The sequence below is a fragment of the Eublepharis macularius genome, chromosome 2 (assembly GCF_028583425.1).
Source record: "Eublepharis macularius isolate TG4126 chromosome 2, MPM_Emac_v1.0, whole genome shotgun sequence".
Classification (NCBI taxonomy): domain Eukaryota; kingdom Metazoa; phylum Chordata; class Lepidosauria; order Squamata; family Eublepharidae; genus Eublepharis; species Eublepharis macularius.
The window spans coordinates 69,667,367-69,680,368 of record NC_072791.1 but is presented as its reverse complement, the minus strand read 5'-3'; the positions used below and the strand labels follow the sequence as shown (position 1 = coordinate 69,680,368).

The 13,002-nt window shown below is 40.7% G+C and overlaps 1 protein-coding gene across 2 annotated transcripts in view; it reads left to right on the top strand.

Moving 5' to 3' along the window:
* The window catches only part of TTBK2 (tau tubulin kinase 2), a 107,480-nt gene that overhangs the window by 53,112 nt on the left and 41,366 nt on the right, over positions 1-13,002 (top strand). For both annotated transcript variants that reach the window (XM_054972830.1, XM_054972829.1), the window contains exons 6-8: positions 656-721; positions 5,111-5,203; positions 6,439-6,564. In XM_054972830.1, the coding sequence (XP_054828805.1) occupies positions 656-721; positions 5,111-5,203; positions 6,439-6,564 (285 nt within the window). The remainder of the gene's footprint in view (positions 1-655; positions 722-5,110; positions 5,204-6,438; positions 6,565-13,002) is intronic.

The following is a 13,002-nucleotide window of genomic DNA, read 5'->3' as shown; positions in this document are numbered from 1 at the left end:
CACCTGACAGTTCTTAAAAACCACTGTTTTAGTTTGGCTTTATATTTACTTAGAGTGACCTAACCTCAATTTCACATTGGTGAAGATAAATATTTATAATGCTGATTTTTTCTCTTACAGTACATTTATTCTTAGAAGAAAACATCCAAAATGAAACAAATATACAAAATAGTAATATTAATGGAAAAAATCTTCCTATGTAGACTGTTTCTTAATTACGTGATATAATAATTTATTATACAACTTGATGTTTAAAAGAATAAATTTAAAAAGTTCATTTTTGGTGGTGTTAAGGTACTAATTTGAAATGAAAACTAAACACCTGAATGTTGGCTGTTAGGCAAAAGGAAACAAAAGAAGGACAAATAATAAAATGGCTGCCTGGGGATATATATCTCAGTAGAATGTAATCTGGTCAACTAGAAAATTATTTTGAACTTCTCAGTGATGATCAAAGCATGCTTGTTTGTGCCTACAAGTTCTGTTTGAAATACTTTACAGATTGTATTACAGCAATAGTATGGCAGACTAAAGAGCCTGATTCATCATTATTGATAGAAGAGCCCAAAGCTGAAAATCCACGTTATTCTGATATGTGTATTATAATCTTTAATATTGAAAATGTTGTATTTTCTTCCCCTGTATACGCTTGTAGCCCCGAGCGGTTGCTGGTTTTAGAGGGACAGTGCGGTATGCATCAGTCAACGCTCACAGGAACAGAGTGAGTATTAGTACTGCAGTAATGTGAATGCTTTCTTCTTTCATTTTTTTGGTCCTGTAACCGTTTTTTGCTTTGGAAATGAAGTGTCATGAAATATCTCAAATGCTAGTGGAGGAAACTGTTACTTTGTTTTGGCTATAAAAATAACACTATAGTTGATATTTGTTTTAATAATATTATTATTGTTTTAATTGCATCCCATGATGTTAACATTGGGAAAATGAATAATTGAGTGATATAGGCTGCCCTCGGTACTTTGCTGGAAGGGTGGGGGTATACATGTAGCAAATAAAATAAATACTGTCTTGTGAATGTGCTGCACAGTCTATGTATACATAATTATATATTTTATATATAATTGTTGGCGTGATAAACTAGTGGAATGTAAGTATTAAGGCTATTTCACTATGTGGAAACAAAGGAGGAATAGTTTCCAGAGGATTCACATGAGATATTACTGAGAGAGGTAACTTTGTATCAGGGAGAATGTTGATTAAATTACCAGAAAGAGACATTGGGAGAATGTAGATTGTAGGACAGGAAGAAAATTGATTCATTTGAAATGTGATGTTAGAGGAGAGTTTTGCGGCTACCATGGATGGCCAAGAAGACAAATAAATTGACACTAGATCAAATCAAGCCTCTTTTTACTGTAGAGTGCTAAGCGTCAGACACGAGTTCCTGATGCTGAGAGATAAAATTCTACCATAGTTTTATACTTGCTTGAGAAAAATCAATAATAGGCTAATTGTTGAAGTATCAAATTGTGCTATAGCAATCTATACTAATTAGCCAAATATAGTTAATAAGGAAGGTTCTAGATGTAGGATCACACAGCTGTATTATATAAAGATCACAGATCTCTATTATAATATTAACAATGATTGACTTAGTCAAAACCATTAAATTCCCACAATTCCTTTTTGTTTTTCAAAACCTGCCTATCCAACTCTCAATTCTCAACCAAAGTAATTAAATCTTGGCAATCTATCTTAAACTGTTATTTGGGAGCAGAAGAAACCTAGAATAAATTTTCGAACTCTAACTTGCCTGCCCAAGCTAGGGGTATATGGTCTTCCTGACCTACTTAGCTATTATAATGTGATACAATTAAAAAATGAAGAAGTGTATCTGAAGAAGTGAGCTGAGGCCCTATCACTAATTTTGTTAGACTCACTAATTTTGTTAGTCTCATAGGTGCTACTGGACTATTGCTCTTTTCCACGGCTACAGACTAACAAGGCTACCCATCATTATCTATTTCCTTGGGCAGGTTATTTTACAAGGAGGAAGTCACTACAAAGAACGTGTGTGAATGTGCAGTTGCCAAGTTAACCCATTTGCAGGGTAAGATCGGCAACTGCACATTCTTTAGAAAGCTCTGCTCAAATGAGTGAAACTATTACTGCAGAGCATAGCAGGGGATGCAGTCTTGCAGGTATGTGGGTCCAAGGCCACAAGGGGTTAGTAGGTAGTAACCTACAAATCAGAGTTTTCTGAAAGGTTTTCTTGGCAAAGAAACTTTGCAAAAGAGTCACAACCAGTTATCAGTTCCTGGGAATTTAAAGGTACTTGTCTAGTAGTTCAACTAGTTACATACTTGATACCCAGGGTGTGATTATAGGGCACATTGTGAGCAATTGATCCCGGCCTCTGCCATTCAAGCCCCTGGAATCTGATGTGCCTTAATTCGCATTAGAGTCCCAGCCAGCTGAGCAAAGCATTGCTGAGTCCTGCCCAGGAGAGTGAGTCGTGAATGGAATGTGAATGCAAATGCCGAGGATTGGACGTGATAGGCTCCTGCCCTCCAAGCTGTGGAATGTGCAATCTTGACAAAAAGGGTACTTGTGAGTCACCACCCAAACATTCCAATCACTCTTCTGTAATTTGAATCCTATTCTATGATTGAGGGCCATCAATCAGCTCTGATAAATTTGTAATGTCTTCCTGGGAACATGTAATCAAGCATCTAAATTCATTCGCCAAGTTCCAGGAACTTTAATTAGCAGTTGTTTCTTTGTGAAACACCAGAAGTAACCAATCTGATTTCTTTGTCACACCCCAGTAGCACCAAAGTTACTCAAACCTTTGTCACTCCCAGGAGGTGACCTTTAAGGTCTTTGTCTTAACGGCTGAGGGGGCTCCCCAGCCTCAGGATATGATTTGTCCTATAATAACCTGGGCTTTGCCCCATTCAAATCGTACACACTTATTGGGACCCAAGTGTAGGGCCCTCAGAGTCTCTTTATCTGAGCCCTCCTCCCTGGCTGAAGATGCAGGACGTTTGAAGCCTTCTTCCTCTGTGGACCACCCCCGCTTCTTGGATAGGTAGTTATTGCCCGAAATCCATCAAATCTATTCCAATTTCACCACTGTTTTTCCTAGGAATCTTGTATGCTTGTGAGTTACTTCTTGTGTGTGTGTTTTCCCCTTTTAATAAACATTACTCTTTATTCCAAGAACACCTGTCTTGATGGTTACCTTGGGGAGGGGCCCTCATAAAAATTGGTGGGGTATCCCGCTTTGTTACCCCTCTCACACAGCCTTCTCCGTGCCGCTAATTCCCCCCTTACTCGCAAGGAGTCCCATTCAGGTAACAACACGACACTGCTGATACCGGAACTGGTCTTCTTGTGAGCAGGGAGAAGACTGTGCAAGAGGGGTAACAAGCGGGATACTCCACCAATTTTTATGGGGTCCCCACCCTAAGGAAACTGTTGAGTGTCAGTCCTTGGCAAGTAAATCCCCAAGTTCTCCACATCAATCACACAGGTGCTTTGGTTGAAGTAACTTTTATTAGAGATCTATCAGGTTCAAGGTGACGTGTTAAGGAAAAGCATGGTTAGATACAGTGCAATGTCCCACCCCCAGGTTAGAAGTCTGTTGAAATTCTGGCACGAACACCAGAGACAAAAAATATCACAGTTTAGACTACATCTACAGAGTAAGCATGAAATCATCCCTCTTCCCAGGAGAAGCCTTGTTTGTGTTAGGTGCAGCCAGTCTCAAGGTTGATCACTTCAAAAGAGAAAGTATTCTGCCTCTTTGGGAGAGTGTTTACGTTCACAGTAGAGATAACACACTTAAGTTCCAAATAACAGGCAAGGAGAGGTAATCAGAACTCTTCATAATGTCAGAGGATTACTAGACTACACACAACATACTCATGGCATGTTTTGCAGATAGGCATACATGACATCGAGACAGGTTCTTCGAAAACAGAAGTAATTTTTACTTAAAAGGGAAAACTCACACATACAAGAAGTAACTCACAAGCACACAAGGTTCCTAGGAAAGCGATGATGAAAATTGAAACAGATTTCAGGCATTGATTACCTATCCAGAGAGCAGAGCAGTCCATGGGGGAAGAGGGCTTCAAATGGCCAGCGTTCTTGACCAAGAGAAGCTCAGAGAAGGAGACTCTGAGGATACAGCAGTCAGATCTGAAGAATGCACAATTTGAAGGGGGCAAGGCCCAGGTTCTTATAGGACAAGGTGAACCCTGGGGCTGGAGAGTACTTTGGCCATTAAGACAAAGGTCACCTGCTGGGAATGACAAAGGTTTGGTTACCTTTGATTGGTGCTACTGGGGTGTGACAAATGAATCAGATTGGTTACTCCTGGTGCCTTACAAAGAAACAGCAGTTAATTAAATGGTCCTGGAGCTTGGTTAATGAATTTAGAGTCTTGATTAGATGTTCCTAGGAAGGGTTACAAACTTATCAGAGCTGATTGATGGCCCTCAATTGCAGAGTAGGGTCGTAATCAATGGGAAAAGGGGAGATTGGAATGTTCAGAGTGGTGACTCACGAGCACCTCTCTTGTCAAGATAGCACATTCTACAGCGTGGGGAGGCAGGAGCCAATTACACCCAGTCACTCAGCTTGCATTCACATTCCATTCATGACTCATTCTCCTGGGTGGGATCTGGCAATGCTTTGCTCAGCCATCTGGATTTCTAATGCGAATTAAGATGCATTAGATTCAAGGGGCTTATGATTTTTATATCAAAAGCAGCTCTTAAAATGGCAGAGGCTGGGTTGACTGCTCACACCTCAGCCTTGTTGAAGCTAAGTAAGTATGGATCTGGACAGTGTCTCTGTTTTCATTATTTGGAGATGAATCCATTTGTAAATGTTTTGTGATCCTTGTTTAATATGAGTCTTTAAAGTTTAATGTAATTATAAGATTTTGGATTTCATTGTGTAAGCCACATTAAGGTAAAATATTTCTCCTCTACACAACTTGCGATATAGGCATTAGGGGTTTGGCTGAGAAATTCTTCAATATTTTGAGGTAGAACAAGCATAGGTAGAGGTTAGAATGTTGAGGTAGAAAAAGCATAGAATTGGCTACATAATATCCAATCATCTCCTTTTTTCCCTACAGGAAATGGGACGTCATGATGACCTCTGGTCCCTGTTTTACATGTTGGTGGAATTTGTGGTTGGACAACTGCCCTGGAGAAAAATTAAAGACAAGGTTTAATTAGAAATAGTACCAATTGAGATGAACCAAGGAGAATGTCTTTGAATGCATGGAAAGTCCTTATAAGAATCATTTAGTTCAGAGCATGTTAAGTCAAATTTGTTATATGTAAAAAAAATATTTCAGCACATTATTTTTAATCAAGTCACTTACATAGTACAAGGCTTTAGTTAGGTTGGTTAAGATTAATAATCCATCTGTTCATTGTTCAAGAGTTTGTGTGTGCGTGTGTTTGTACGAAATTTCATACCTTACTTCAGCTTGTCTTATCAAACTATTGTTCTGAGTTTGTTGTTAGGGAAGATTAATTTAGGTCTGAGGCTATCAAAATTGGCAGAAATTTAGTGTTATTTCAAATGGGTTTTCACAGTTCTGACAGGGAGGTGTAACTGAGATCATTGTTTAAGTCATGTACTTGATTGTTTGAGCAAAGACGGGCCGTATTAAAACTTGCTACACACCTTGGTTGGATCCTATGATTTTGATAAGCTAAGTGTGAAACTTTCCTCCAGTGGCTCTTCTAGGCTAGCTACACTGGAGGAAAGTTCCACATTTAGTGAGCGGAGTTGTAGGATTAAACCAATGGATCTTTAAAACGATACTGTAGTATAGTGGTTAAAATTGCAGGTCAGCACTCTGCTGGTTTGAATCCCTCTACTGTCATGATTTAGCAGGTGGCCTTGGGTAAGCCGCTCCTCACAGTCCCAGCTTTGGGGATAATAATAACACTGATTATGTTCACCACTCTGAGTAACCACTAAGCCGTCTGGTATATAAGAACACTGTAATTACCAAAGTTATTAGGCAGGATCTTGTGATCTGTGTAAAGCATTAATGGTCAGGAATATTTCCTGCATTCCAGCCCTTCCAGCAGCTCCTTCCAACCCTGAGAAGGTTGGTTTCATTGATGCTGCTGGACGAAGGGATATTTTGTCCCCTTTTGCCTCCTCAGTACAACTCCTGACCCAGATGGCTATTAGTCCACTTGGGTCCTGTGGGTTTCCTAGAGTTAGGAGGAACTACTGGGGAAAAGGTCTCAGGAAAAATCCTCAGTACTTGGGTCAGTGGATCATGAGATCCAGCCCATTGAATAAAGAAATTAGAAAGTCAAATCAAAGATACTACTGTGTACAAAAGAATATGAGATGTACACACTGATCTGTAGTTGTGTGTAAATATTGAATATGAAAAAGGAAAGTTTGGTCATTGTTACTTCCTCTTGCCTATAGGAGCAAGTAGGCTCTATAAAAGAGAGGTATGATCACCGGCTGATGTTGAAACACCTCCCTCAAGAATTCAACATGTTCCTAGATCACATTTCTGTTTTAGATTATTTTACTAAACCTGACTATCAGGTAAGATTTTAACTAGTATTTTATTGTAAATATTCTATCATTCCACTTTGTTAGATGGCCTCCTTCAAATTCCAATTTAAAAGTTTACAGTTATTCTATCATGTTTAGCAGGGCTCATATTACACAGCTGAATATCATTCCTATTTTAGTAACAGGAATGGAAAATGGATTCTAAAATGGGTATCTGGTGCCTTCAGGGTTTGATCTTCATGCTACTTCTGAAGTACATGATTTAATTAGTATTTTTCTACAAAAAAATCCCTACTTTAGATTAGATTAGTAATTCTCTTTTCAAATGTTACTTCAGTAGTTGGAAACTGGAATCATGAAACATGCATTTCAGTCTGGCAGCTTGCAGAAATGTAGCCTTTTCAGCCATGTTTTGTAGAGACCTGTTACTATTTCAACATGTTCTTGGAAACATTTTTACATTCATATCTCTCTTTGAGCAAATAGTAAAAGTTAACTAGTTTATGTTCATTATTATTGTACCCTAGTTCTTCTGTTCTGTCAGATCCAAAGAGACAGTCTGATTAGGGGACTGTTTAAAGGAATAAACAAATTTATTAGCAGCAGAACCAGATAGGTTTTTTCAGTTTTTGCACTGGCAGCTGTTTATTACTTCTAGATTATCTAGAATACAAATGCAGTGGACATATTTTAATACATTGAACTGTGTTGGGAAATTTGGTTTCCACTGACTAGTGCGTGTGACATTTATTGCAGTAAAGCCATTTTTCTGTGGGAAATGAACTTCTGTATGTCAGGGAAACAAACTGATCAGATAGAATAATACCGTGTTTTTACTGGGAAGTTTTGCAAAGATTTGGAGAGGAAATTAGATGGTGTTATGTTGTTTCCGTTCTTGTTTGCCATTGCGTTTCTTTTGGTGCATACCTTTTTAAAAAATAACTAACTCGTCTGTGTAAGCCACAACAAGTCATTTGTAGTCTTGAGGACAACAGATGCCTTGCTAGTATTTGACTAACATGGCTATTCTTCCACTATAAAAATACATGTGCAGTGTTTAACCTGTTCCATAGAGCCAAACTATATGAGACGCCTGACACGTGTGGAGTTCTCACACATTTACCTGAGAAGTGTAGTTGGGCCAGCAGCAGCAAGGCCAGAAGGATGGGAGGGAAGAGTCAGCGAGCGGAGCCCGAAGAGTGTTGAGCCTGAAATTGACAAGCGGCTAGCAGCAGCAGAAGGAGCTGCTGAGGCAGCTGCCACAGCTGCTAGACGCAGCCATCTCTTCTCAAAGAGTGGGGAAGGAGTCTGTCTTCTCTGTGAGAAGGAATGGTTGTGTCTAGCAGCTGCAGTGGCGGCAGTAGCAGCCTCAGCAGCATCTTCTCTTGCTGTTAGCTGCCTGCCAGCTTTGGGCTCCCCTCGCTGACTCTTTCCCTCTCATCCTTCTGGCTGTGCTGCTACTGGCCCGACCAACTATACTTAGATTAACAGGGGCTTCCACGGCTACATTTTGTCATTTCTTTTTACTTTTATGATACTGCTCATTTGGCCAACAGGCCTTGAGCAATGCCACACAAAATACTACAACTAACAGTCATTTTAAAATAACATTTCCTGTTCTTAAAATCCTTTAAATTTAATTACACAAGCAACAAAATTGGGAACATTCAGTGTAACTTCTAACTCCACATCTTCAAAAAATTTTTTTTACCTTATCTGGTATTGTCAACCCTTCATTATCATAAAAAATAGGAGTAATCCACATATCCCTGGTACCATGAAACATATTGCATTCCAGTAAACAATGCTCCAAAGTTTCTATCTGGCCTGGAGCACTGTCTCAATGTCTACCAGAATATGGAATCTTTTGCATTTGCCCTTGCATTACGTGAGAAGGAATAGAATTTAGTCTTGTGAGCATAAATGCTCTCCTGTATCATGGAAGTTAAAAATTCTAAGTATGTTAAAGCCTTTGGATAGAATAATCTGAGCTATAAAGGAGAGCATACCCTATGGGCTGTCTGCACTGTGCTCAAAAAATCCAAAGTATACAAGCGTTCATTCACCAAACAGTATGCTGCTAACCTTCCTATTCTCACTAACTCACTACTATTAAATCCTAACAATTGAAGTCTAATTTCCATTAATTTCCTCCGTGGAGTGACATATAAATTAGATTTTAATAAACAAGAGACACACATTAGCTTCTAACATTTTTAGCCAGAGCCCAAGCATGCTTTTCAAGAGATCACAAGCCCAATTCTGCTCCTAGAGAGACATTAGCCACACAGTTTGGCACACCTGTGATCTTCCACAAAAATAATAGCAAAAGGGAATCTAGTGTCTCTCTGCAGGTCTCAGTACACATTGGAACTCCGTAGAGAAGCCAACAGCACTGATTCATTAAAAACTGAAATAGCAGCAGGGACAAACTGGCCAACTTTATTATAGAAAAAAAATGTATTATAGCCTTCGTTGCAATCAAGGCCCATTAATGAGCATTCTTAAGGTGGGCCCTCCAAGCCAAATGAGCTTGAAAATAGACTCCGAAATAACAAAATCGAGTTACTTGCTTTACAGGTTTCCCATTAACTTGCCAATTATATTTCTGTATATGACTAGATTTAGAAAATACCATAACCTTAGACTTCCCTTGGTTTATTGTCAACCCTTCTGAATTATAATAGTCTGAAAAGGCCCACAGAAGTCTTAGCTAGCAAAAGTGTGTTGTCTACATATAACATTTATATTATTAGGGATCCCATTCCCCTGGTGGGGGCGGGGGTTCCCCACTTTCACCCTCCACCCCCTGGCACCACTCACCTAACTGGCAGGGGAGAAGGATGCGGGAATGGTTCTCCTAGGCATGCTCCTGTGGGTGGTGCTATGATACCATTCCTGGGAGTGATGTCATTGTGCCACCCTGAAAGTGTGCACGCACGCATGCTTTGCGACAGTCTTATTTTGGCCCCAAACGGGCCAAATTGGTCCTGTTTGAGCCCCCAATCGGTCTGTTGCAAAGTGCGTGCATGCTCCTGCACCCGTGCAAAGATGTCACCTGGAAATGATGTTATCATGCGAGTGCGTGAGTGAGTGAAGCATGCTGGGTACACAAGAACGGTAAACCCCAGGTCCCCAGCTTCCTGCTGGGATGGTAAGGGGACCTGGCAACCCTAAATATCAGGGTATCAGCTAACATTGGTGGGTAAAATTGAGTGTTTTTCAGATGATGTGCCATATCATTTATATAATCGAAAAGAGTCCAGGAGCACCTTTAAGACTAACCAACTTTACTGTAGCATAAGCTTTCAAGAATCACAGTTCTCTTTGTCAGATGCATGCAACAGACCCAGTTGCCAGCTCTGCCCTCATATCTACCCAGGGAATACAATTACAGGACCCAATGGCATCAACTACACTGTCTCTGGCTCTTACAGCTGCTCATCCTCCAATCTGATATATGCCCTCATGTGCCAACAATGTCCATCTGCTCTGTACATTGGACAAACCAGCCAACCTCTGCGCAAAAGAATAAATGGACACAAATCTGACATTAAAAATGGCAACATCCAGAAACCAGTGGGAGAACACTTCAGTCTACCAGGACATTCCATCAAGGACTTAAAGGTCACTGTAGTTCAACAGAAACCTTTCAAAAACAGAATCCAACGGGAAGCTGCTGAATTGGAATTCATATGTAAATTTGATTCAGTCAGGCTTGGATTGAATAGAGACTATGAATGGTTCTCTCATTATCAGAAGTAACTGATTTCATTATCAGAAGCTACTGATTGCATCTACTCCCCCCTCCCCTCTCCACCTATATGTCTGACCAGTTTCTTCTTACTCTCCTCCACGCATCTGACAAAGAGAACTGGTAAGCTGACGAAAGCTTATGCGACAGTAAAGCTGGTTAGTCTTAAAGGTGCTACTGGACTCTTTTCAATTTTGCTACTACAGACTAACACGGCTAACTCCTCTGGATCTATATCATTTATATGCAAATTAAATAATAATAGCTAAGAAGCATCTTTGCCGAACACCCTTCTGTAAAGGGAAAGAATTGGACAACTGGCTTTTCAGACTACAATGAAGCTGAAGGAGAACCCTATAACTTTTCTTTATTAACAATAGCAGTCTTTAATCAATCAATGATTTCTCTAGTTTGTCCTATATACCCTTGGAATTGAATCCCTTGGAATTGAATCAAAGGCAGCCTGGAGGTGCATGTTGGTGTATATTTTCTAGCTAAGTGATACAAGACTAAACAGTAATCTATTGTAGACTTTCCATTAACAAAGCCTCTTGCTCAGGGCCTGGAATCTTTTCAGAAATCATCCAATCTAATAATTTTTTAGTAATAAGGAAGCATAAAGTTTTTCTAATGAAGACAAAAGACTAATTGGACAATAATTGGTAGGATTTGTCATCTAATGCTTTGTTGTAGATAGGGACTATAATCACTTGTCTCCAGCCACTTGGAATTATACCAATTTCATTTATCACTGAGAAAACTAGAGTCAAAACGGAGCTCCACCAACCAAAGTTATACTGGTACAGCTCAATAGAGATCAAATCTGGACCAGGTACTTTCCTAGTTTTCATTTTGCTGAAGAGTTCTTCAATTTCCTCTAGCAAAACTTTGGGTCAAGGGGGTAATTACTCAGAATTTTCTTCGATATGATTAATGGGTGCTCATGAAGAATAAAGTTTAGAAAAATAAAGTTTCTAATCTTTGGCAGGAATACAGAAGGGAGTTGCTATTTTAGTGCTAAACACAGTAGTTTAACCATTTTGTCACTTCTGTGTTTAAACCTCAGAGAATTACTATAGTTCTCAGTGGGAACTTTATCTGTTTAATTATAAAAATACATAATATTGGTAGCCTGCCTTTCAGCCATAGGTTTCCAGGGCGTTTCCTAAATACAATGTGTAAAGTCATAATTCAATAAAATCATAAAATACTAAAACGTACTATGAAAAATAGTATATATCACCAATCGTAAAACAAAACCTGCCTTACACTAGCAGAAAAAAATAACTAAAAGGCTGGCTAAATGTAGAAGTTGCTGCCTAGTAACTAAAGAAGCATTAGGTAAGCAAATTTGGGGGACGGACGTATCACACATGAGGTGCCATTACTGAAGAGACTTTCTCTTGAGTGACCACCCCGTTTTATCTCTTACAATGGAGGTACCTAAAGCAGAGCCTCTGTAAGTTATCTCATTTCTCAGGCAGGTTTATACTAGAGACTGATTGTTCTTAAGAATTTTTATATTATTAGAGGTTAAGGCCTGATTTATATGAATGAGTTATTTAAAATATTGTACCTTGCTTTTCTACTTAAAAAGCAGTCAAGGTGATTTGCAATCAAGATTAAAACAATACAAAATCAAATATAAATCCAGGGACGGATCTATGGTTGCCAGCACCCAGGGCAACCGTAGTTGGGCTAGTTGCATGCGTGCATAGCGCATGCGCGCTCCTGGTGCTGCATGATGACATCACTCCTATGACGTCATCACGCTGGGGCGCCCCCCCGCCCCCGCTGCAAGCCGGCTGTCCCGGCGCGCCGCGGAGCTGGCGGTGGCGGCAGTGCGAGTGGCTCAGAGGCTGCCCGCACCATTCTCCTGCCCTGCAGGACAAGGGGCAGCTGGATTTCTGCGCTCCCCTTGTCCTGGGGAAAGGCGAACAGCGCAGGTGGCCTCCCAGCCACCTGTGCTGCCTTTTGCCTTTCCCGCAGGACAAGGGGTGGCTGGCTTGCTGCGGGGGCGGGGGGAAAAGGCGAACGGCGCAGGCAGCCTCCTAGCCTCCCGAGGCAGGCAAAAGGCAGTGCAGGTGGCTGGGAGGCTGCCTACGCCGTTCGCCTTTCCCCAGGACAAGGGGCGTGCGGAAAGCACGCCCCCTGTCTTGCTGCCCGCATGCTCCTGGGGCTGGCAGCTGCACCCGGCGCCCCCTCTTTGGCAGCACTGGGGGCAGACTACCCAGCCTGCCCCCCCCCATTGATCCGGCCCTGTATAAATCTAGTACAATATGACTAATTATAAAGCCATACTTCTCAGAGAAACAGTATATAGAAACTACTTTACCAGGCATCTAAAATGTTAATGTGGGCAGCTGCCAATTTGTGTAGGGAAAGAATTCTGCAACCAGAGCACCGCCACATAAAAGGCATTCTCATGAACAGCCACCTATTTAACTTGGGGTACTCAGAGAAGGGCTGTGGTGTAGAACTTAACTGATAGGCTGGTTCGTATGGCAACAAGAGGTTCTTGTATTTCCTAACACTAGGTATGATGATCATTTTCCTGACACGAGCTATGATCACTTGCTTAGATGCTGCTACTGGTTCTTCTGCTTCCTGGACATGTAGCAACTGAAATTGTGCCTTGGTTTATAGCACCTTGCTAAGGGCCAAGCTCGAAGTGACGAATTACACTTGAATGGCAAATGTACATTCCTCCCTGT